The sequence below is a fragment of the Drosophila erecta genome, unplaced genomic scaffold, assembly GCF_003286155.1.
Source record: "Drosophila erecta strain 14021-0224.00,06,07 unplaced genomic scaffold, DereRS2 tig00000055-arrow-pilon, whole genome shotgun sequence".
Lineage (NCBI taxonomy): Eukaryota > Metazoa > Arthropoda > Insecta > Diptera > Drosophilidae > Drosophila > Drosophila erecta.
Window position 1 is genome coordinate 7372778 of NW_020825200.1, and position 24987 is coordinate 7397764.

At 44.1% G+C, this 24987-nt stretch overlaps 2 protein-coding genes across 2 annotated transcripts; both read right to left on the bottom strand.

The window, feature by feature from the left end:
• Positions 1–10518: 10518 nt before the first annotated feature.
• On the bottom strand, positions 10519–10891 carry LOC113564058. The gene is made up of 2 exons (XM_026978449.1): positions 10654–10891; positions 10519–10535 (listed from the first exon to the last, which is right to left on the bottom strand). The coding sequence occupies exons 1-2, from the start codon at positions 10889–10891 to the stop codon at positions 10519–10521; spliced, it is 255 nt and encodes an 84-aa protein (XP_026834250.1).
• A 5192-nt stretch (positions 10892–16083) lies between these two features.
• LOC6543042 (oocyte zinc finger protein XlCOF8.4) lies at positions 16084–18391 on the bottom strand. The gene is made up of 2 exons (XM_001968931.3): positions 18137–18391; positions 16084–18073 (listed from the first exon to the last, which is right to left on the bottom strand). The coding sequence occupies exons 1-2, from the start codon at positions 18222–18224 to the stop codon at positions 16515–16517; spliced, it is 1647 nt and encodes a 548-aa protein (XP_001968967.1). The 5' UTR covers positions 18225–18391; the 3' UTR covers positions 16084–16514.
• Positions 18392–24987: the final 6596 nt, after the last annotated feature.

The following is a 24987-nucleotide window of genomic DNA, read 5'->3' on the forward strand; positions in this document are numbered from 1 at the left end:
ATGCCCCCAATCCCGTCCGAATTCGCCCTGATACCTCCTATCGGGTATCCAGCTTCCAAAGTCCATTTATTGAAAATACACTTAAAAAATGATTGAATACGTATTACTCCATGAAATATTTTGATTTATCTATTATAGTTATAATTTTTTTTGGCCTCGATGAATTGTTAATTTATGATTTTTACTTGCGTTGTATGTTCGTGTAAATTGTTTTCAATTAGATTAAATCAAACACTGTACAAATTCTTGTAGATTTTTTCTGAATGTGCCCACTTGGCTGCCAAAAAGATCAAACGAAAGACATGTTAGCGGCAGCTTTTGATAATTTTTTTTCAAGACCAAGTCCCCACATTTCTCATATTCTGCGTGTGTTTTTTTATTTTTTGTTCCCCTGTTTACTTTATTTATGTTTGCGTTTCTGTTCCTGTTCTTGTTTTTATTTTTTGTTTCGGTGGCCACCTTTTTGCGCAACTGGCGCTCACCGTGGCCGAGGATCTGCAGCTCGTCGGCATCATTAAATTAAAACGAAATTTAAACAATTTCACTGAAAATTATACACACCGCGAGTTGGCCGAAAGTCGGAGCCGAAACTCGGAGGGACCGACAACCTGTCTCGGGATGTCAGTCATCGGGCAGGGACAGGTTGATTACTGTTAAAATTATCACTGATTGTGATAAGCGATAACTGTGGGCACGTCATGATGATGATGATGACGCTGAAGTGGGGATGAGATTTCTGTTTCTGCTTCGGTTTCTGAGTTCCAGTCCTCTGGTTATTTGCTCTTGCCGGGCATAACGAATTGTTACAAACCCAAATGGAGCGGCTCGTTAGTCCAACAAGTTAATGTGCAACGGCCGGAGTCGCCTCTGTGATATGTTAATAAGCATCTGCCACATTGGCCACTTGATTCGTGTTTTTTCCCACTCGTAGGCATACAAATTAAAAAATTTGTTCGACTGCTGCCGGTAGAGGATTTGGCGCAGCAAAGCGCAACAAGTGCTTGCAACACCTACAACACAATGGCCGCTCAGGTAGGTGAAAGTCAGGTGAATGCAGCGTGGGAAATGCAAATCACAGGGCTGAGATCTTCTGAACACAAGGGAAAATTATCTACGAGCAATGGGCATACAAATTCTGATTGGCGAGCCTGGCTAGCTATTGTCATCCGACGTAAAAACGATTCCTATTATTATTCCGATATCACCGATCATCATTCGTTCTCACGCCTTGCCTTCTACGATTCATAACCGTCTTCAAACGAATTTGGTTTGAGTCACTGGTCCACATAAATTAAGACAATCCCATGGAAATATGGCGGCTAATAAACCGTTTAAGTGTCTTTGGAATCGGAAACAATGTACCCACCAATGAGACTTAATCTCGGCAACAAAGAGTCGTTAAAATTAAAATAACAAAATGCAGCAAGCAAACAGAAAATAATCGACATCATTACACAAAGAAAACCTTAACACCGAAAATATAACCGAACCCAAAGCGGCAGCCATCATTAAGCTCTGAAATGCTATAAAAATTCAAATAAAAAATTTAAATTATTGATTAAGATCATCGAAACAAAATATTAAAACAACACAATATAAGTAGCCCCGTGAAACCAGATGAATATAAAACTGGAACAAAGAGAAGAGTCAAAATAAGACCACGTGTAAAGGTGGGATGGATTTGAAGTGAAAACTATGGCATTATAAAATACTCTACAAAACGGTGCAAATGTCATAGTTAATATTTTGTGATCTAATTTGGTGGATTTCAAAAACTATTTGACAAACTTACCACCAATGTTTTGCCTACTTCAAACTGCACATACGAAATTTGTTTTAATGCGTAATGATCTAAAGCTTCTCTCAAGTCCTGTGGAGTCTCTTGAAAAGAGTATTCAATCTAGCTGAGGGAGTGACAATATTAATTTATTTCATTTATTTTAATTGCCTTCGGTGGCTCACAGATAAAAGCCGCCATCTGAAGGAGTGGGAGATGAGCGTATAAAACCATGGAAAATTCTACGTCAGCTTGGATCAGCTGGGTCCGCTTGATTGAGCGATACTTTACGAGGACGGGTTGGCATTGTTCAATCGCAGTTGGATGGCCGTAAAGCTATTAAAAGATCCCATTCATGTGCGTTAGGGATTTTGTTTTGGGGCTTTGGTCTTTGATTCGCTTTGGGGGGATTTAAGCCGCAAGAGATGCGTCACACGGGTCGTATGAGTGATTTTTTTCGGAATTATAACTGAGTAGCAGGGGCTTCTACGAATTGCGGGGCATTAGTCATTGAACCAAATACTGGCTCATTGTTATCCCGACTACCAACCCGGCTAGTCTGCCCACCTCCGCTCCACGGGCAGCCCACTTAGTGCAGACTACATTTGCATATGAGTTCATTTGGCAGTTTTAAGAACTAGCCTCCTTCCATCGGCCGGCCCAGCAACCTCTTTCTGTTTAAGCCGGGAAACGTGTGCTAATTTACATGAGAAGAAAGATTGCATCGCTTCACATCCTCATCGACATCTCTCTTGCACCCAAACCCCAAACCCCAAAAACCCAAAAAGACTATACGAGTATACTACATGCATAGAGGAGGCAGCGTTGGAAATTAAATCAAAAGCGCGATACGCCAACGTGGCCCACAGAGGCCAACTATCCGGCCCACTCCACGACGCAGATGATGATGATGGAGATCCCAGATCCCAGCTTGGCAGCCTGCTGGCGGTGGCACAAGTGCAGATTGCCAACATTAGATGAAATATTTATATTGTCTATATGAATTGAGCCTACGTCGCCGGTTGGCCTGGCACTCAGGCAAAAGGTTATTTCTCGCAGCAGGATGCCAATGTCTTCGGATGGTCCAAAGGCATGCAGAAAAATGTATTGACGGTACGGGAATGCTCTTTAAAACACAAAACTCTAGAATAGTTCTGGTTCACAGCGTAGGCGTAAACATTGTTCAAAAATCTGCAAATGAGAATATTGGTACAATTTGGAACTCAGATAAAAAACCGCACACCAACATTCGCTTAATGTTTAAATTGTTTTCAAAGTTATACACATGATATACAATTTTGTAACGCGATACACGTTTGGCAAATAAATGAATAAGAAGCAGAAGCTGTTAAGAACACACGCTATTTTTAGATTTTTCACTGAATTACCTAGGATAACAATGTCGCCTTATACCCTTCACATACCCTGGATCATGGATTCGGTGTATGAAAATATCAGGTAGCGGTAGCGCACACAAGTGTCCGGCAAACGAGTCGGGGAGATATGGGGACCATTTTAGCAGTCACGTTTTATTTAAATATATGCGCGTGCGGGCAGCTGCTCCTCTTTTTTTGAGCTCATGGTTTTGGGGTTTTTAGGTGGGCATCGCCGGGTGGGGCGATGGCGAGTGGCGATGAGTTGTCTCATGTCTATCCTGTTGGCTACTGTTTCAGCAATTTTCCGAATTGAAAAAGTGGCTCAAATGCGTTTGCCAGTGCTTTTCCAACCGCCGGGCAACTGAAATTGACAATTCTCTTGGCCAGAAGGTGGAAATGCTAAAAAGCCACTCGATAATCGCTGGTTGGGGGCGACAAGTATATGTGTGTGCCCAGAAAATTATGACTCAGGATCTTTAATTGCAATAGCAATTGCATTTCGTGTACGGAAATTTGAAATTTCAATTACCCCAAGATCACGCGCAATCAGCAACTCGCAGTGCAGTTGTTGCTGTCTAGGTCGTTTCTGGGATGATTAACCATTTGGAGGCGACGAAGCCGCTCTTCCTGGTGCATCGCGTGATGCTGCTGGGCTCCTCCAGCTCTTGGCCACTTTATTCCATCCACTCAACAGCTGCCAAAGACCAAATTGCAATTGTTTCGCTGCTGGGTTTTGTAGGGAGTGATGGGTAGCCATGACTTTGGTGCAACGTTGGTCTATTCATTTCTTTATGATTTGAAAAGATAAGAGCGGCATACCCAGTAAATTTTCCAACTGTAAGATTGCAATTCCTTATATATGTAATGACTTTCTACATCATATGCCACAGTTTTAAATATATTTCAAAATATTATTTTGAGCAACCCAACTTGTAATCATTATAATTGTAGCGCACTGGCGATTCGCTTTCGCTGAGAGTAATTTGCCTACCCTATCGGAACATAGTTTATTTGCCAAGCAGCTCTTTGACACAGTAGTTAGCCGGGCATAATAATAATAATGGGGTCTGGGAGAGGGCTAAAAACAGGTAGCTGGCTCGGCTCCCCTTCATCCGCCCTCCGCCACTCGGCAACTGCAGTATCCCATTACATTTATTATTTATTAATAGCATAATTTATTGTTTCATGGCAGTCATGTGAACTTCGGGAGCCACTGCACCACCTCGAGAGCCACCGATCGCCATCGTTCGCCATCTCCCACTCCCACACCCACTGCCACCACATCTTCTTATTGAATTAAACGACGACAGGCACGTTGGCCGGCAACCACATCGATTGCCAAACGGGGCATTAGGTCGTCGCCAATTGTTAGACGAAAAATTGGCGCTACTTTGGCGCGACGCTGCCTTCATCTAAGTCTACACTTGGAAAAAAAGGGCAAACTGTAGATTGTCTTAACAAACTGTGCACGAAGATCACTGATTACTGAAAATGAGCAAATAAGTAACAATGCCTTAAAGTAACAACTACTTTTAAACCATGAAGTTAGCTAAGAACCTCTTCTTCAAAATAAATTTAAACTCTTTTTGATTATAATTATTTATTCCATATTGGACCCCCCGAACTCGGAGTGTAATCCTACTACCAATTCCCGCCGCCGCTCTTAAATTGCAGCAAAGATTCTTAAAGTTAATGGCCCTTCATAAATTTTGTTATGAAATATGTGCGCTTTGGTTTAATATGCCAAGCCGGCAAAGAGAGGCAACCAACGCCAACTAACCAAGTGGAACGCCGGTCGAAGTCGCCGTGATGATGGCGTTCAGTTTTCCCTGGAGAAAAGTTCTCAGCACACCGGAGTGCCGGGGCATTTCCCCCATGCCCAGGCAACTAGGCAACTGGGCAACTGGCAAGTGGCATGACAATAAAAATTTACGATTGCTTTTATGGATTTACGAGGTTTTTGTACTTGAGCTTCTGCCATTCGCCGCTCGTTGCCTTTTGCACGCGCTATAATTTGACGCTAATGAGTGTCGAAGTTGATAGTTTGATTTTGGCAAATGGCCTAATTGGTCATGGCCAGCCCGCCGGCACGGTGAGCGGTACTTTCTTCTGGAAAGGTTACGCCCACTCAGGAGAAGAATCTCGAAATGTCTGGGAGGGAATGCCAATTAAGTACAGAACTTTACTGTTCCCAATGATTTAATGGATTCTAAATATACAGTGCTGTTAATTAGAAATACCTCTGCAGTATCGACATTCCCCTGAATTGTTTATTATTTATACACGTAACTTTACGGAAAATCAGCAGATGGCCAATAAAAGAACCTCTTTTTAAATTGTATATTTCATTTCGAATTCGCTTTACTACCTTATGAGTTTAGCCCTTATTTTGGTTGCTTAACCATAATTCCATTCTTCTAGTTATTACTCTTTTTTGTGCTTTAGACACTGGTTCTTTATTTAATTTAAATTGCTTAAGTTACTTTAATCGAGTCATTTACGAACAAAGTCACATCACCCTTGCTCAATGTGGATTATGATTATGCCCTGTTGATCTCCTGATATTCATTACCCCTGATTTGTTATCGTCATCTGGGCACGACACTTGGCCACATTCTATCTCCAATCAACCGAATTGCGGACCGCACTTTCCACCCAATCAAGAGCCTGGTGGAATGATCGCAATAAGCAGCTGCCGCCTATATCATGGGCAGTCGCTTTCACTCCTCGCCAAAGCTCGAAATCAATTTTATGACTTGGCCGAAAAGTGTTCTCCCCGGCTGAACTCTGGCCCGGCATAAAGCAAATTTTCACGCAAGCAGCAAGCCATAAACCCCAGCCGAAAACCGACAGGGAAAAATAAGGAATAAAAATAAAAACGACACAGAAAGACCCATCCACGGAATGCATAATTTCACCGACTGCCGCTGGAATTGGTCGAGTGCCTGCCCATTGTCGACGCAACTTTCATTGAATTAAACCCTAAAAATATGAAGCTTATCACAAATCAAGGAGCATTGGAACTTCATCACCTACTTTGAATGCTGGCTACCGCAGACGCGAACTGCAAGTTCGATTTGGAATCCGAGTCGGAGATGGGAGATCGGAGCTCTGAGCTTCGGGACTTCAGGTTTGACCCACTTAAACGGCAGACGGAGGCAACTAAAAATGCAATATACGAAGATATGTGCCGGGAAGAAGCCGCCAAAAACAATTTACCAATTTATGTTGAACTGCGATGAGGCGATCTGATCCGATACGTTTCGTATCCGTATCGTTTCGTTTCCCCAACTTGCGGGGCCCAGTCTTCAGAAGAAGCTTACACACTCGTTGACTCCGAACTCCCCGACTGGCAAATCACTAAATTTATATGTTTTCTGATTCAAAATATTTATTGCCAAACCGCGCACAAATCCAGAGGAGTTGCCCCAAAAAGGGCACCAAAGTGTTTGGGTTGCCTCGGCTTGTCTGTGTTTTCGATTGGGTTCTACGGTTCAGGAAAGGAAGTCCCGAAGACGCTGCGCTCAAATGGCCTGAAAAAATGGGAGGAGGACATTAAAATTCAGCAAATGTATTTATTACGGCACCAAAACCACCGCAGCAAGCCAGAAAGTGATGCCCACATAAAGGGCGGAGGACTGACTAAGTGCACTTAGCAAAAAGGATATTACATATTGCACATATACTACACATCTATTAAATATTACATAATATTTTCATTTAAAATGTAGTTTGCTAACTTGTTCTATACATTTCAAATTTCTTACTCTAGATATGTTAGTATCATCGAATTATTCTCGCTGTGTACGAGGCTCTGGGGTCCCTGGATCTTACACTTGGCTTGGCGGCATGTTTGCAGATTGATTTGTTGCGCCTTCGAGGGACTCGAGACACTTGCCAGACCGACCAAGAAAAGTAAGGAAAACGCAGAAATCAATTGTATACCTGTGTGTGTTTATGTAAGTTTGCCGAAGAGCATTTAGTGAGCAATCAAAGGAGTTGGGGAAACAGGCAATATCCACACCATGGTATACCTAGTCTTGGATCTAGGCAGCTAAAATTTATTTCCACTGCCCCTGCAGCTGAATTATTTTATTTAAACCGACGAATTCAATTAGAGACAGTGACTTGGTTTTTGCGCCTCCAGTGGGATGCATGGAGATGGCTAGGCGATGGCAGGAGGGGCTGAGCGGATCCCCGGATCCATTGAATTTGCGTTGGCGCTCAGGGCGAGTCCCCTATAAGAAGGTTCGGGTGCGGCATCAGCCTTTCCTCACGCAACTTTCCACAGGGAAAAAATGTATTTTTATGTTCATATATATAAAAACAAAAAAAATATTTACATAATTTTATAAAATTTTTTAGTATTTTTCAGATTCTCTTATAAAAGAGGTAAATGCCTCCGAGGTAAATCTAAGAACTATAAAGTCGGAAATCATAAACACAACTACATATTTCAGTGTGCACAGTATAAACGCCCTTTGCCGAGACAAGTGGAACACTGTGACGACGGCCGGCCTTTTGTTTTGTTAGTTCCTTTAATTTGATTTAATTATATGCGCAAGTGATCCCTCTACCCCGACCATTTATCTGGGGGCGTGGAGCATTTCTTCGGCTGTGCCCAGTTTTGTTGAGGGGCTGAAACAATATTTCCATCTTCCAAAATGTGACGTATTTTGGGTTCGGTGCTCGCCTGAAAAATCACCGCTTTCGACTCTCATTGTGTGTGATGATCGTTTTGCTATTGTTGCCAGCTCTGATCTTTAGGAGTGGCTTGTTAAATTTCACTTGCATGTCGGGGCAGGCTCATACCCACCTCCCATTTTTCCTCGGCCAAATCAAGGTGTTGGGCGTCGATTTATGCGCTTTTCACTTGTCTCGCGTTGGCGAGATTTTTGGCGCAGGAGGTGGAGCTCTAAGTCTAGGAAAAGTTCGAGGTCTAGCGGGAGAAAGATCGAAATCGTATGAAAAAACCACTGGAAAATAATTGGCGTTAAAAATCTTAGGGAATTATTGTAAGCATACTAAATCAAGATCTGATTTATAAGTATGGAATCTATTATAATATTATTTTCCATTTAGACAACTTTTTCAATGCCAAGCAATAAAATAAATAGCCCTAGTTTGAACAATAACTTATCTTGATGTATTATTGGCAGCCTAGACAAATGACTTGGGTTATTTGTCAGCAATTGAACACATCAAACTGGGTGCAGTGAAAACTATGCCAATTAGATCTAATCGCCGGACATTTCCCAACCAGAAATACAACAAGCTCTTTTGACATTTCGCTGCCGTGGTAGAAGATCAACACGATTCCCAAAACAGCAGCACCGGAATGATTTATCACCGGCTCAGAGCAATCAACATACAAAACCATAACAGATCATGCACCAGCTGAAAAGAAACAAATACAGAAATACACAAATACCAGAAAAGGCCACTAAACCACATAACCGTCTAGGTTTGAAACAAAATCTGAGAAGAAAAAAGACCAATCGCACAAACGACGACGACAGGTGATTAATTGTTTCAAACGCGTAGACGTTACTTAACGCTCCGTCAGTCGGCGGGTTTCGAGCTACAGGTTCAACCTCAAACTCCGGCTCGTAATGTCAAAATCTCCTCCGATTGTGAGCAACCCATATATGGTCTATACACTGTGTGTGAGTGTGTATTTTGCGGCCAAGTGTCGAGCCGAGTGCGAGAACAAAACAAGTTGCATGTCTCAATGAATGAATAGCCGAATAGTTTGAATCACCCAGGCACCTGAAATTCGAAACAAAACAAAAAGCCAAATGCCCGTAACTCGTGAGCAATGACAGCGGTTGAAGTCATGTTTCCGACAGTACTAGTGAAGTGTTCGTGAGAGTAGGATCGATTACTATGGAAAAACAGTGATAGTACGGACAAGAATTGACATTTTCTACAAGGGTTATTCGAGCAAAAGAATTCAAAGCCTAGGAATTAGTCAAAAAGATAATAAAATGTGATGTGAATACATGGTATCTTTAGCATCGTATATAATGATGAATTGTATACATCGAACATAATAAAATAATTAATTAATTATGATTTGTTCATTATGTGTTCCTAAAATTCTCCCAAGTAATCCTCAGCCTTCCTGGCTCACGCACCCGTCTCTAAATCTTCTGGGCCGCACTTTGGCGTGCGTCGTGGCTCACCCAAAAAGCCAAGAGGCGAACAACATACAGCATAGATAAAAAGCGAATATACGAACTTGAGCTTTGTGCTGGTGTCTGATGTCTGGCCATATGATCCACTGATTGCTTGATTATTATTTTGATTAATTAGCCAAGATTTGGCTAGTTCAAACTGCACGGCCCACGCCCGGAGCTGAGATCTAGCCATTGTGTGGCGACTGCCTCTCAGGTTGATACTTGCCAAGACCTGGGTATTCTATGATTGATTGAAGTTTTCTTTGATAACAGCTTACAATTGAGAAATTATTTACATGAGCTATAATTAAACTTGTTTGTTGTTGCCTGTCATTTGGATTTGGATTGGGATGTGGATTGCTATTGCTGTTTGGGACTCAACTGAGTCTGGTTTATTGAACCGCAGCAGCAGCGCACTTCAATTGAACCACATCGGCGGATTGTGTGGGTCTGTGGCCGCTGGCAAGTGATGTTACCTCTATAAATAATCAGGAAATTGCTTTAGGGCCTGTCAGATGCCTTGAGTTGATTAGCCCGGCCATGCGAGTATAGTGTGTTTAGTGAGTGAGTTTGCAAATGGGCAAATTGGAAATGAGGAAAGCCCCGTGAAGATGGGTTGGGCTGGCAAGTGATATCAGCCCAAAATCAGCCTATATATCGGCATATGCCATTACAACAATCCCCATTAATTTTTCAACACTTTTGGCTGAAATTGTGTCAATTGTTGCGGACTCATCCTCTAGCTCGGCACCCAGTCACGATCCATTAGAAAGCTACCCGAACACTATATAATTTTAATGCGGGCAACCTGAAGATACCAAAAAAGCCAACTAAAAGCGACGGATGCGTGTCTCTTTCGACTGACTCTGCCACTGATTTAATTCGGTTGGCGAATGAGACACGACTCTGACCGAGCATTTGTCCAACTTTAAGGCCTGATAGCCAAAGTTAAAGCCAATGCCCGGCTCTTCACTTGCCTGCCGGGGGGAACATGCAAAGTGACAGCGCCGACGACGGAGACAATTCCATATTTGGTCAAATTCAAATGCCATTAACACGTACGCCATTTGTCGGACTCCCAGAAGAGGATGAGTGCGAGGGGTGGGCTTTCACTTGAGGAAAAGCCTAGTCCTTAACAAGAACATATAAACAATGGCTAAACATTTCACCAATAATTAGTAGGCTATTAAAGCTCTTTACGAGCTATAAGAAATTTGTTGTATTGGGATATTTTATTATCCTTACACTATTTATTATCCTTTTCATTTCACACTTCAAAAATAAATGGATTTTATAATTTTCAATAGGAAAAGGGGCGCACGATTTAGTACAACTTTTTTTAAAGTGCATTTTACAACCTGGGCTTTATTTGTCCACCGTTTCCGCGTTGCCTTCGTGTCGAAAGCCGGCCAGCACGCATTTCCCCTCAGTGCCAAAAAGCGTTCGACATTTAACACTTGTAAATTTCTTTCACCAGCCGACTTGAACTTTTCTGGCGGCGTTTCGTGTTTGTTCCGAATGGAGCTGAAGTCCTCCCGGGTTCGATTGGGGGATTGCATGGTAACCTGTCGTGATTCTTATTTTAATTTGCTTTGACTTGTGCGCCTTTTTCGGGAGGTTTCTCGGCGGCTCGCCACTGGCCATTTGCAGACTTTCCTCGCCGACAGTTATTAGGCCTAAATGCAGAAGCGATGCGGCGATGTTCGGCTCATTAGCAGCGGGCCAAAAAGGTTTCAGCATTGGCAATTATTGTGAACCGTTTGCTGACGAACCCGGCCAAAAGGACCCAAGCCGGCAAATAAACTAATTTATGGATGATTCTGGGAAAATTACCACATCTGAACGGGATGGCTATTACGTTTTTATAAATTGTGAAATAGTATTTAATGTTGAGCAATGAATGTTGAATAGTGATTTAAGGAAGATATTTTAAGAAATAACTTATACCCTAACCATTTGAGAGGAAAAACTACCCAAAGCCTGAGCTTGTCCCGCCCAAAAATCGGATAGAGAACATCTATCTGGGTTATAACTGGGTTATAAGCGCAAAGTTGGCCAAACCGAGACATAAATTTCAAAACTTATCTATGCCGGCGAATCGTGAGCTTGTTGGGGTATTTTCTGGCTAGCAGACCGTAGTTCGCAGTTCGCGGCTCGGAGCTGACTACATCTGACAAGTGTTAATTGAATTCATGTCGCTGGTAATCATAATAATAATAACAATATCATGTTGTACTCTCGGATCCCTCCGACTCTGGAGCGCCCCGAGACATGCGCTTGCCGAGCTTTTGATGTCGGCTCTCGATGTCTTTCCATCCATTCTGTCTGCTCGGCATCGTTATAAATTACTCAATTAATGTCAGCGTTTATGTCAGCGCACCGCCATATAGCCAAACTCAACCGATCCGATCCGAGCCGATCCGATCCTGGCCTGTAGTCTCGGATCTGGGGTCTGGGGTCTGGGGACTGGGGTCGGAAGCCTGGTCCCCGGCCAGAAGATAGGCACATGCAGATAGTACACATAGATATGACATGATAATGGGGCATGTTTAGTGGCTGTCGTCGGTTTAATTAAAAACGGCTTTATGCATAAAACAAAAAGCCCCCTGACTAGCTGACAAGTTGCGCAACTTGACACTTTGCAGCGGCGCTGGAGTGGCGGATGAACTGTTGGACGAGGTGTTCCCGGGCCCTTTTCGGCAAGTTTGCTGCCTAAGTCTTTTGTTTCGCTCGTTGGCACTCGACACAAAAAACGTGCAAAATATGATTTTTTCGCTCTGTTTTGGGCTTTTTCACTTCCATCTTATTTTTTTGTAGATTTCGAACGTAACTACTGCTGCTGAAAGCAAAATGTCAATTTTGTGACTGGATTGCTTTTGTCTCTTTTGACGCCCTCTCAATGACGACGACGGCGACGGGTCGAGCACCCACGCCCTCGGCTCCTAATATTAAAAATCACTGAACTCCGCCTTAAAAATACCCTTTTCATACGCGTGTATATATTACTCTTGCCGAAAATCAAGATTATTACACCACTTAATGACATACACACGTAACTTCAAGCATGTCCTTTAGGAACTTAAATGTGTTAAATGAAGTACACAAATAAACTGTTTTATTTTTAAATAAATGGCATTTGCATGAAATGCTAAAGTCAGCCATTCCTTTTTGGCAAGAAAATGGTAAGGTACTTCACTAAAAGAGCATGTGAATGGCTCACATTCAAGTGTTCCACAGATACTGAAAACTAATACCCGGCACGGGCCTAATTAAATCTTTTGCCTATCGCCTTCTCTGTGTTGTAATAAGATAAATCCGATTTCAGCTATATGCAACAAGTGAGCAACACAACAGGTTGATCTGCAGCAAGCCGAATGTGCGGGTTGAACGCCCAATGGAGAACTAAAAGCGAGGCGCTAAAAGAACAATGTGTCATAGCTATATTCGTGGTATTTTAAAGATCTTGACTGTTCTGCATATACTCGTACATATATGTATGTATATATATATTATTTTTTTGAGCACTTAGCGCGCTGACAAGTTGAAGCTTTGCGTGGAGCGCGGTCAGGTTGGATTCGGATATTGCCTCATGGGGTTTGGAGGCTCAGACACATTTGAGTTTTTTGATATGCGCTGTCTGTTGCCTGTTGACGGATTTCTGTTTTTTTGTCCGGCTTTGGCCCGGTGTGGGTGGCCCACACATATGGCCAAAACCAGAGCTTGGTGCAATTGTTTCGCCGCTGGCGCCTCAGTGCCATATATCCGAGCCCGATTCGAGCCGGAGTCCACATTAAGTTTTCAAATTGCTTTTTTCTCGCTACGGCGGTTAGATTAAGCTTATTTCCGTATTGAAGTTTCAGCTTTGCGGTTTGAATTAATTAGCCGCCGTGAAAACAAAGTCCCGGCCAGTTCTTTAGCATATTATGAGTGGAAAAGCCAATCTCTATGGTTCTGTGTGCGGTCGAAGCCACAACGCCAACGCACATGAATTTGAATTTCATATCTTTGAACGAATCCGAATGCGAGTCTGAATCCGAGTCGAAATGCCAGCGAGACAATGGTAATTATTAATAATGCAAATAATTATATCGATTCCATTTCAGGGGCGTTGTCTGCATGTGATTTGCTCAGGAGGTTCTTATTTTTTGTGTCGAATCTGTTCATCGGTTCGCTTTGATCGCCTGGCAGTGTGGGAAAAAAGTTCTCATTTGGCTTTTGCCACTTGCCACATGTTTTTTCTTTTTTTGGGTTCTGTGTTGGTTTCGCTTCGGTTTTGTTATGGCTAATTTGCCTGCGCTGCATTTTGGTTTCCTTTTGATTAATTTGACGTCGACGAGTGCACGGCATCGGATTTATGACTTGGCCAAGCCGCGATTTCGGCCAGTTCCGCCGAAGTGTTGTGTGTGTGGCATGAGTTATGGACAGTCGGGATTGTTTTGCTCATGGCTAATCATTGCCGTCAGCCGACTTGGTCACCCCTGCACATATGAACTGGTCTTTAGGTGGATACTTATTTATTGGAGTACAATTTTACATATTAATAATATATTAACTGAATATCTTTAAACACTTTAACGATCAAAAACTTTTTCCAATCCCCTATGCATTGCCCAATATGGCTCTTGTAAGCGAGAGCAAATACCTATTGCCAATACCCAGGCACAAGTGACTTGGCCAAAACGTTTTCTGTTGTTGGCAGCAGTTCAGAAACACGGCGATTAGATCTTAATACAGAAAATGGCGTTTACTCAACACACGATCAGCGGCCCGAGCTGAGAACAATCATAATTAAATATTAATTTACACTCGGCGCGTTAAGCAAACAACACGTACAGCTTAGTGGCCATAGCAACAACAATATTATTACCTATACCCGATAAAAGCAGCAACAAAGGCAAAAACAATGCCTGGTGTCTTATGTACAGCTGCGGCGCCGGGTAATATTCCATAATTTGTTTCATGTGCCGATTGAAATTATTAAATATTAATGGCCAATGAGCTGGTAAAACGTGTCTTGCATATCTGAATTTAAATAATAATAATTTTGATCGGAAAAGTGCATTAAAAATGCATTTTGAGCGAACTTGGAGCGATCGACGATTAATTAAACTGCCATGGCGAGGAAGCCGGGCCCAAAATTAGAAAAAGAACAGGGCGTGTGCTGCTGGCCAACGGAAGACTTGGCTGTTAAACAGACTGCCAATTAAGCCAACTCTGCACGTAGCCGCAATAAACGAAACTCGAGCAAAGTGAAATACACATTTTTCGGTTGTTTTTGGGACTTTGATTTTTTATACTTCGGCGGCCCATAAATTAGCGCTCTAAACGATTGCCTGGCACTTGTCACTTGCCGCCGTCTCATTTAACCTTTGACCAAATGCCGCTACCAACGAGCCACATGCGTTCCAAAAGGGGCGTGGCACTTGGAGCCGACGAAAAGGCAGCACGCGCACTCAAAATCAAAATAAAAACCTTATAAAAAGTCTGGCTGTCCCCGGTTCTGGCGAGTGCTGTCTACCAAATGCAATATGACTTTCAAGTGGCAGCTCTATGGCGTGGTTTCCTAATAGACCAAAAAGCTACCGCTTGTCCCAGTCGAACTCGGAAGCAAGTGAAGGGAATACCCTTTCAATGGGCTAAAATAATTTACCAAATAGCTGAACAATAACGATTTCAACAGCTTGTCAATCTTAAATAATGATGCTAGTTGCCCAGTTTAAGCCCGTTAAACAATCAAGGTATCAATCCTCTATTTAAGCGAATATGAATCTTTCGCAGTCGCAACGAAAGATATATCACATACTGAGCGAACCGCATCTGTTTTTATGAGTCCCCAAGTTCTTGTTAGAGTAAACAGCTTATGAACAAAAAGTAAACTGGAAGTTGTGGAGCGTTAGAAACTGCGTGGACGGCTTTTATAATAATGCGAGTGAGTTGAGCGGGTTACCTGAGATCCAGATGGGAGGATGCAGGGTGGGTGGGGCTTTTTGCTATATAAAGTAAGGTGCGGCTGGGCTGCAGAGCGGAAAAGCGGCAACTGGAAAACGCGTTTAATTGAGCTTGCCTGCCTGCAGCCTGGCTGCCCACTAGCGCCATCTAGCTGCGTGCGGCTGCACCAAGAGCCGGCTTTGTTGATTTTTTCATTTTGGCTCGAAAAAAAACCGAAAACAAAATCGATGATTCATCGTTTGGTTTGTTGTTTTGAGTGGATTTCGCCAACTGCAGCAGGCCCACAAAAATACTAGACTGTTGGCGCTTGCCGCCTGCTGCTGTTGTTGATGTTGCTAGTTGCAGTGTTGCTGGTTGTCGGTGACGCAGTCGCAGTTGCAGTTGCAATTGCAGCTGCGCCAATTCTCCTCCGGTTTGCCGTTTGCATTTCGGTGCTTTACGTTCAAAACAATTATTATTCTGGCAATTAATTTTGATTTAAGCAGCGATTTTCAATACATTTCTATACATATAAACGGCTTCATATGTATAGACTGCTTTCCTAGCTTTTTGAAACCCCCCATTGAGTCGCTCTGACGGTTGAATGTCTCGATTTTTGTGGATTTTCATTTCGAGTGCAGCGATAAATAAGCGACACCTACATTGCATTTCCGAGATTTCATCTTTTAGATTGCGATGCGATTCGAGCGGCTCGTCCGATAGATAAAGTTGCAGGTTTTGAAAAGATGCCGATTTCAACGAAAGTAATGGGATGAGGGAAGTTTATTTGTTTACTTCCTTTCAAGTAACTAAATGTGATGACTTCTGTTTGCTTGTGTTTATTTATCAAAAAAATTAAATTTAAGTACATGCAAGTAAATGGCTAGCTTCACCATATTTACAATGCTTAAATCATAATGCATAATATAAAATAAATTATAAGATAAAATTATAAGTTAGTATGTGGTATGAGTTGGGGTTTAATTCTCTGGCACCGTTTCGATTTGTACACGAATGAGTTTTAACAATGATCTATAATACAAGGACTTGTCAACGAAAACAATCTAAGGCTAAGCTCTCAACTGCATATGAGTATTGGAATAATTTAGCGATAACTCTAATAAATATTTCTGGTAAACTAGAGACCCTAAGAGGCAATATAATTGCCCTGACTAATTTTTGGCACTGACTTTTCCCTGAATCTGACTACTGGCTTTGGTTAAACTGACTAAGAATATGGCTAAACGCTGAAGATTAATAAATGGCCGGTGGTGGAATTGGGTAGTCCCCGCCCTCCTCCTCCTCACCGTTACTGCTGCCCACACTGCCGGCATAGTAGACCTGGTGGGGATTGTGACCCTCCTCGTAGCCCTGGAGGTGGTGCTGCAGCTGCTGCTGATCAAAGCCGCCTCCTGACCCACTGGGTCCACCACTCTGCTCACTCTGGCAACCGCTCTGCAGGTGCTTGGCCAGCAGGGACATGCGCGAGAAGGACTTGGTGCAGGTGGGGCACGAGTACTTCTTCACATCCGAGTGGGTTTGCATGTGCGCGCGGAGATTTGAGCGATCGGCGAAGGCGCGGTTGCAGTGTTGGCAGCTGAAGGGCTTCTCACCCGTATGGGTGCGTATGTGACCTTGGAGGAGCCATGGCCGCGAGAAGGCCTTGCCGCAAATGGGGCACTTGCAGGGCAGGGTGTGTGTACGAATGTGCATCTTCAAGGCGCCCAAGGACACATAGGTTTTGTCGCAGTTCTTGCAGCTGAATACCTTCTTTACCTGGTTGCCCTCGGCGGAGGGACAATGGAACTGCTGGTGCTTTGAGAGTCCCGAGTAGGTGGAATAGCTCTTACCGCAATCCTGGCAATGGTATCGCGGCACGCCCACTGGCTTTTGCATGCTCTGTGCTGAGGCCACATTAGCTGCCTGAATCAAAGCCGAAGCTTGGTCCGTGCAGAACTCGGTTTGGTCGACTATGGCACCTGATCCTCCAGGCTGGCTTCTAATGATCTTGTACTCTGTGCTTTCGTAGGCGTGCGTTTGTTGATGCTTCACCAAGCCTGCATAGGTGGCATAGCACTTGTTGCACTGCTGGCACTGGTAGTACAGATCATTGCTGCTCTTGATCTTCAGCTGGTTGATGTCCTGGTTCTCCTGATCCTCTTCCATGTCCATCGGAGGCGGCGGATGCTGCGGAGCCATGTGTTGCATGCTAAGCAAAGCTCTGGCCACGTTCTGCAGATTCATGTTCTCGCTCAGCACTCTCCTCTGGGTTACGGACAGGTCCTCCGGTTCGGCCAGCGGAGTGGGGGGTGGATAGAACATTTGGGGTGGTGGAACCGGAACTATCTCCTCTTTGATGCTCTGCATTTTCATACAGTCCTCATACTCGGCTATGCTTTTCAGTAGGTTATTATTGTAGTTTCGCAGGGGAAATTGTTCCTCATCAGTGGGTTCAACCTTGATGATGGTTGGGCTAGCCTCTCTGGCATATCCAAGAGGGATTTGCCGTTCCGGTTCTGGCTCCGGCTCCAATACCTCCTCCTCTGGTGGCAACTCGAATTCACCGTAGCCGAGGCGAGCCAGGCTCTTGGCGATTTCCTCGCGGGTGAAGACGTCCGGAAAAGCGCGGGCTATCTCACGGGTTTCCTCCCAAATGCGACGGGCCAACTGCTCCTTGGTTTGATTCATGGCGGCATCGAAGCGGCGCCGCAATTCAGTGGGCACCGGCTGAGGTTCTGGTTCCGTTTTGGCCATCCAATGGGGCTCCAAAGGCACTGCTGCTGAGGCCACACTCAAGTCCACGGGTCCCTCATCTGTTGACATCAGCATAAAGTTAGTATGTGCCTGCTAGATCACTCGCAAAACTTTAAACCTACCATGACTTAGGTGATCCTCTGGGCTGGACTCCTCCACCATTATCGGACGCTTCTTGAGCGGACAGCGGCTGTACTTGAGTTTATCCATGGTTGCTTTGTAAATATTCCTTAAGGTAACCGATCAACGATCTTTGATTTTGTATTTAATACCGATCCTTGAACTTAAATCACTGCACACTCATTTGCTTTTGCAACACACGCGTCTCGATCGCTTGGAGTTCCTTGCTCGAATGATGCAACCCGGCCAGGATCAGTCCGCTTTTATAGACTCCCGATCAACCCCCTGGCAGGATGAGATCAACCCCCTGGGCAAAAAGGATCTTGGCGTCTACCTACTTCCGATGTCGCCCGGGATTCTGTAAATCCACCCCGAACCACGAGCCAAAGATCCATTCAGCGATCGAGCCACAGCACAGCTGTGCGTTCATTGAACGCAGATACAGCTGCAGATCGGGCAGATCGGGCAGTCCGGGGGTACCACGGCCATATAGAGAATCGCTGAGAGAGGGAGGGATCTGGGGACGAGAGGAACAAATCTGTGTGTAAAAAGCGAGCACGTGCCACAGGGCTCTCTCCGTTCCACTAGCCGATCCCGATCCCGATCGCCACCAGCTGCCTCTCTGCCTCAGCTCGTATTTCCCCTGATTTTCAATGGTGTGAGTGAGCGGGCAGCTGGTGGCGAGCTGGCTATGTACCCGATCAAGTTTATTTATAAGCCTCTTTCGGGCCCGCCTCACACGATCGCGATCGCTTTTATATACGTAAGCCTCATGGACGGTTGCTCTTCGGCAGCAGGTGAGCTTGCTCTTTGGCGCCCCGCCAAGAGAAGCTTCGCGCCCCACAAACGAATTTCGTTTCTCACTCTCTTCGCTCTTTGGGGCGCTCTTGTTCCAACTGTCAGTCGTCCCCCGGTCTTAAGAGATCGCTTTCTGTGGTACTCAGTGGGCATTTAGCTATCTGTTGATTAAGCTGCTTATTGGCCTGATGTTAACTATTCAAATTTTGTTAAGCCGAGCTTAAACGTTCACATTTGCTGCTGACTGTGCTGATCAGAGATTTTTCAGCGGTTCCATCAAGGAAATGATCGCCACATATTCGAATGCCATTATAATCATTAAGATCATTAATATGGATATTTTAATAAAGGTACATAATATAAGCATTTCTTTTTTCTCTTTAAAGCTTTCATTCTGTTGCATAAGATCGCACGCTGTTACAGAGGAAAGGAAGCACTTAGGCTTACAATTGATCCTTATCGCAGCGATCCTCTACGGCTGGCAGCTGAGTAGGATCAGCACGTGACATTGGCTCCGCCATTAAATCGAGCCGAGCAACAATGCAATGTACCCACTTAGACGTCCACAAAAATATTAATCACCAGGACAAACAGCGCGCAGATCTAAGGTAAATCAACCTTTCCCAGAGTATTGTTCCGGTCCTCCTCCTCCTGCTCGTGTATCGGTGCACTCGGTATAATAATAACCCCCTAACGGCCATGAAATTTCGATTCCCGATATTAAAGAATCTCGCCATCTGCCAGAGACCTCCAGTCCACCCCAAAATGGGCATGTGCGCGGACAGTTACCTGGCTTTATTTATTCGCTCGGAGCCGAGTGCCATGGAATGCGCCAAAAAGAGAGAGGTTTGTGCAAATCTACCTGGCGCAGTTGTCCCACCCCAAAATCCACAGCATCACCAGACAACCATCGCCGTTCCGTCGGAATAAAGCCGGTGATGGTGGTGGAACTGCAGTTTTGGACGTTACATTCCGGCCAACCCCTCGTCGAGCGTCTTGCAAGGAGTCGCACCCCCCGATCGTCATCCATTCCCACATCTGCCGACCGTGACACGTACCACAAGGAACTGATTTCGTCTTGGAACTGATTATTCTGTACCACGGATATTTGGCGCCAAAATCCTGTAACGAACCGGTGTGCTCAGTTGGCCGAGCTGTGTTGTGATCATTGTCACGTTAACAATAAGGAAGGTCCTCTGATAGCACATTGAAAAGTGCATTTGAATTATAATTAACTGCTGTTGGCATTGTAAAACTATTATTCGGCCTTTGATGCATCCTTGCGTCATTAAACTTAATGCAATTCTGCCTTCAATACTCTTAGATCAAAAACAACAGATACTGCTGGTTCATTAGATATTCGAGATTCAAGACCAAGTATCTAATAAGTAGACTCCTAGGTCCTCTGAGTTCTCTAAAGTATATTTAGGCACGCATTACACAGTAATCTTCAACAAAAATATTGAAAATCTCAATGGATATTCTGCCAATAAAAGAATTTCACTAAACATGAAATTAGAATTACTGCACTTTAATTTATAGTAAAGATCATATTTGAAACACGCATCCATCATGTTGATGCATGCCCACAGCTCAATTGTGTCCCTAGCCATCTGCCAATGATCATTCGATTCTGACCATGGCCAATTTCACCTTCTGCTTGGTCAGCCCTCGAAGACTGCAGCACTGGAACAATGAGCACTGAGGATGGTGTCATCAAACCCTGGAACGCCGGGGAAAAGCTAACTGCACATCACCTGGCAGGTAAACCGCAAAGGCTAACTGTCCCACACAGATTTCCACTGCTCCACAGCTGAGTGCCTCACTTCAAAGTGTCAAACGGCCGCACAGAGTCGCATAATGAAGTGCAAAATGCCATTAATTTGCCGCCGTCAAGGTGGCAAGGCAACCATCCAACCATCCAAACAGCCGAGTATCTGGGTATCTGGGTATCTGCTGGATGCAGCTGCGCTCGGGAGCGGACAAAAGAAAGTCGGGCGGCGAAATAGTCGCTGTCGTTCAAAAAAGTATGCAGAAATCCAAAACGAATCCGATCCCGATCCCGATCCCAGCCACACGCCGACTTTTGTCTCACATTGTCACGAGCTGAAGGTTTTTCAAGCCACTGAGCAGACAATGCGGGAGAAATACAAGACAAATACAAGAAAAATGCGATGTCGCCCAGACCGAGCTGCAATCAAAACAAGATCTTAGAACTATTGGCGCCTGATACGGCGGGGGAGCTTCAGGTCAGCGAGCATAAACGCCGCTTTTGAAATCCGATATTATTATCTGGCCGGAGAACACGGTAACGGTAATTATAATCGAATAAAAGCAGACAACAGTCTGAAGCTTCCGACGCCGCATAAATTAGACCGGACTCCGGAGATCGAGAAGAAATAATGGAAATAAGAAAATATGGAAGCTACGTCTATAATTCAAACTAATTTGTTTTATTGACAGCGTGTGCGCTTCGATTGGAGACCCACCACACACCACACTCTTAAATTGGTCAATTATGTGGGGTCTAAAACCCAAGATTCGGGACTCCAAGGCGTGTTTCATTAGTCGGAGTGACAATAAATTAGGTTTCGACTTCATCGCCGCTAATTAAAATGCGCTCTTGAGATATTAATCTGCTGGGAAGAAGCTTAGTTACTAGTCTTTGTGGTTAACTGCACAGGAAATAAAAGTTCTCTTCTTCTCTGGGCCAATAATAACTATCGACTTGGCTGAGATACTTCCTTTCAAGCAACACCGATAGCCAAATAATATTTGCTGCCATACCTCTACTATATGTAACTAAACTGTGATCGACATTTTTCTCCGTGTATCTACAAAGTTGGTTTTTCGGACCACCCGCTTGGCATTGGAAAGATAGATCGATCCGCTGATCGCTAGCTTTGGCGCTCTCATCTCGAACTTATAATCACCGACGAGCTTGTGATTTTATTTTCATAAATGAATCACGATAATAAATTGTTTATGTTTCTGCGGCTCTTCATGGGAAAAAAAGATTAGCATCAGCGTTTATGCTAATGCAATGTTGAGACATCATAAAAATGAAAAATTTGCCGCCTTATTAGTTGCCATCCGAACAAATTTGGCCAAAGCTGAATCACTTGCAAATATGTTTGCACATGCGAACATCTTGAGATAATTTGCTGGGGTGCTTAATTTAATTTGCTTATCAATGGCAAACATCCTTTCGCGTATTTCTTCAGAAAAGTTGAAGGGCAAGTTCAAGTGAAGTTCAAGCTCGCTACCGCCTTTTGGGGATTAATGCACTTGGCAAGTACAGGAAAACGACACTCGATTAGATAAAATTTAACCACATGATTTCTATTTGTGATTTGTTCACACGACTAAAATATAATTACTCGTCCATTGTGGTATCTAATTCAACAGCTAGCCACACCCATTTACTTACCTAGAGAAGAACCCCCATATGTTGGCCAATCAATTAAGTACCATTGAGTGCCTAATATGGAATATAACTATGCCATTATGGAGTGCGAATGTTCCCATGACCGCAGCAATTTTCACTTGCAGAGACGGTGAGAAAGGCAGATGGAGGAGGAGGAGGATTCCTGGTCGAGGGGGTGGTCAGGATCAGGTCCACATCATCTCCCTGCAGGACTCGGACCGATAAATAACTTACCCACGCTCTGCGAAATACGGGTTCCGGCTGGATTTCGCCGCGGCTCCGGTGCAGGACTAAGGGATGATCCCTGGCAGGAGTTATTTGTTATTGGAATCACGTGACAAGTTGCTGGCTGGACGTCGAGGGGGTTGCCGCCACGCCACTGGGAACCCGAAACAGAAATCATCCCACGGGATTCAATTTATGCGTGTTTGAATGTTTTTGATTGCGCGTTGCTAATTCAAATAAAGTTCGACTGCCGCTGCAGTAAGTCCTCGATATTTTTTTGTGGTGAGCAGGAAGGAGTCAAGTTGCGTGCTGGTGGTTCAGATGGAGGTGGATGGTGTATGGTTCAGCTGGTGGTGCTGCTGCTGCTGCAACTTCAGCCTCATTTGCTTTTGTTTTCGTGTTTTTGTGGGCTCACTGCCTTTGTAATCCAATGCTTGAGGGTGCATCAGTTTAGCTGACAGCTTTCGCATGTTTTCCCTTTTTTTTATTCCCTGGCCATAATGGAGTCAAAAGCAATTGTTTGCCCATGGGATTCCTAATTAAACGAATTAAGTGCAAGCGAAAACTCTGGGGAAGAGTTCCATTTTTTTCTGGCAAAAAATCTGTGTCGAAAACGGCAGCAAATGTCGCCCTAATTATTACAAATGATTTTCGATTTATATTTTATGCTAATTTAGAAGGCAAAGCCATATTCGAGCTGTCAGCATTGTATTTACATAAATTTGAGCCATGAAAATGTTTGAAATTATTGCCGCTATATGGTCGGGCATTCTCCTCACCCATGCACCTGAACAGAAGCCCAAAAGTCGGTCTATAAATACGGTTGGGGCCGTATAATTGATTTATGGCCAATGGATTGCCGCACGTCTAAAATCTCGGAATGAGCCGAGGGGTCGCAGTGGACTCCTAAATTTAGACGCAGCTAAAACAACTAATTTAGCCGGCTTCCCGGCAGCGTGTTCTTCACTTTTGTCACGTTCATGGGCAAATGTTTGGCATCATCATGGGGCCATCTTCTCCCCCCGAGGAGGACGTGTCCGTTTGTTTGTTTTCGGGGAGTCAGCCTCTGTCGCAGGCACTGTCACAATTGACACTGACAATGCGGCAGGTACACGATGCCACGCCATCCCATTTCGTCGGCTACTGTCCCATTGGAGCCCGGGAATCCGTTCCGGAGACGTGCCGTTAAGTTGTCAGTGGGTGGGACTTCGATTTCCATGTCTGCCGGCTCCAGTTGCACTCCAGTTGCAGAGCAGGCGCATCGAAAGATTAATTGAACGTGCGCCGGCGAGTTATTAATCTTCTCGAGCTTAGTTGCCTGCGTTGCAGTGAGAACAAATTTTAGAATGTACCTGTACTACCTATTTAAAATATTAATGACACGGCCTTTGTTTGGAAGTACAGAAAATGTAAGGAAACTGCTTGTATACAGATAAGAGCGATATCATTTTTGAACTAACATACTTGCAAAACTATATAGAATGCTCCCGTTTTTCCGAGTGTGCCTTTGGCCATTGTTTCTAAAATATTGTGTGCACTTCCCTCGCTGCGGTGTCAGCTAATGGGACCCGCCACTTGAGCCTTGATTATCCGGCCACATATGCAGCTGCCGCACCTCCGCCTTCGCGCTCGGTTTTGATTTTTTGTTGGGACCCCTAATTTGTTTATGACTCCGATAATGCAATTTTTACTTGCAACGATCGGGGGCAGCAATCACATAAATATATTCACTGATCTGCTGGGAGCAATTACCGGGTGAGCCATATTTTGTCACTTTTTTTTTCTCGTGGCGGGTGAAAGTTGCGGCATTTTTATGGCAGAACATAATTTGGATACAGCGAGATAGCCGAGATCCCTGAATTCCTACTTTATGGAATTCGATATCCGTTCGATCTTTATTCGACCTGCTTGGGCTGGGTACGTTTTTTCCGCTCCCAATATCGAACAATGCGCAGTCATAGACTTCAGTCCCCACACCCCAAAAAAAGAAAAGATTGACAATATTGCGTTGCGATGAGCACATGCTAGAACTTGCCACAATAACTACGCAGCTGCTCGGCGATTTCGGTTTCATGATTTCATAAGCAAACGTAATTCAGTCTTAACCCCCTTTGAGGTTCACCCAAGACACCGAGGACTTAAATACCCTTTAAGTTGATCATTTTATATTATTTATTTCGATTTCAATCACCAAATGTAGCCCATTGGTTCCCATAGCGATGCGAAAGGAATGCCAATTTAAAGGCATGCTTTACGTTTTATAGGGTATACGCACGTCTCCTTGGCAACTCCGAACGGACTCATCCGCGGAACGAAAATGTTGCACGGAAGGTATGTAGCACCTTGATTCGCAAACTCAAAGATAGCTAAAGCGAATCACCACCGAACTTGGAACCGGATTTT

Excerpts from the sequence above, each read along its gene's own strand:
- LOC113564058 (XM_026978449.1), bottom strand. The coding sequence starts at position 10,891 with ATGCAATCCCCCAATCGAACCCGGGAGGACTTCAGCTCCATTCGGAAC.
- LOC6543042 (XM_001968931.3), bottom strand. The coding sequence starts at position 18,224 with ATGGATAAACTCAAGTACAGCCGCTGTCCGCTCAAGAAGCGTCCGATA. Across the intron at positions 18,074-18,136 it reads AGAGGATCACCTAAGTCATG|ATGAGGGACCCGTGGACTTG; the intron begins GTAGGTTTAAAG and ends TGATGTCAACAG.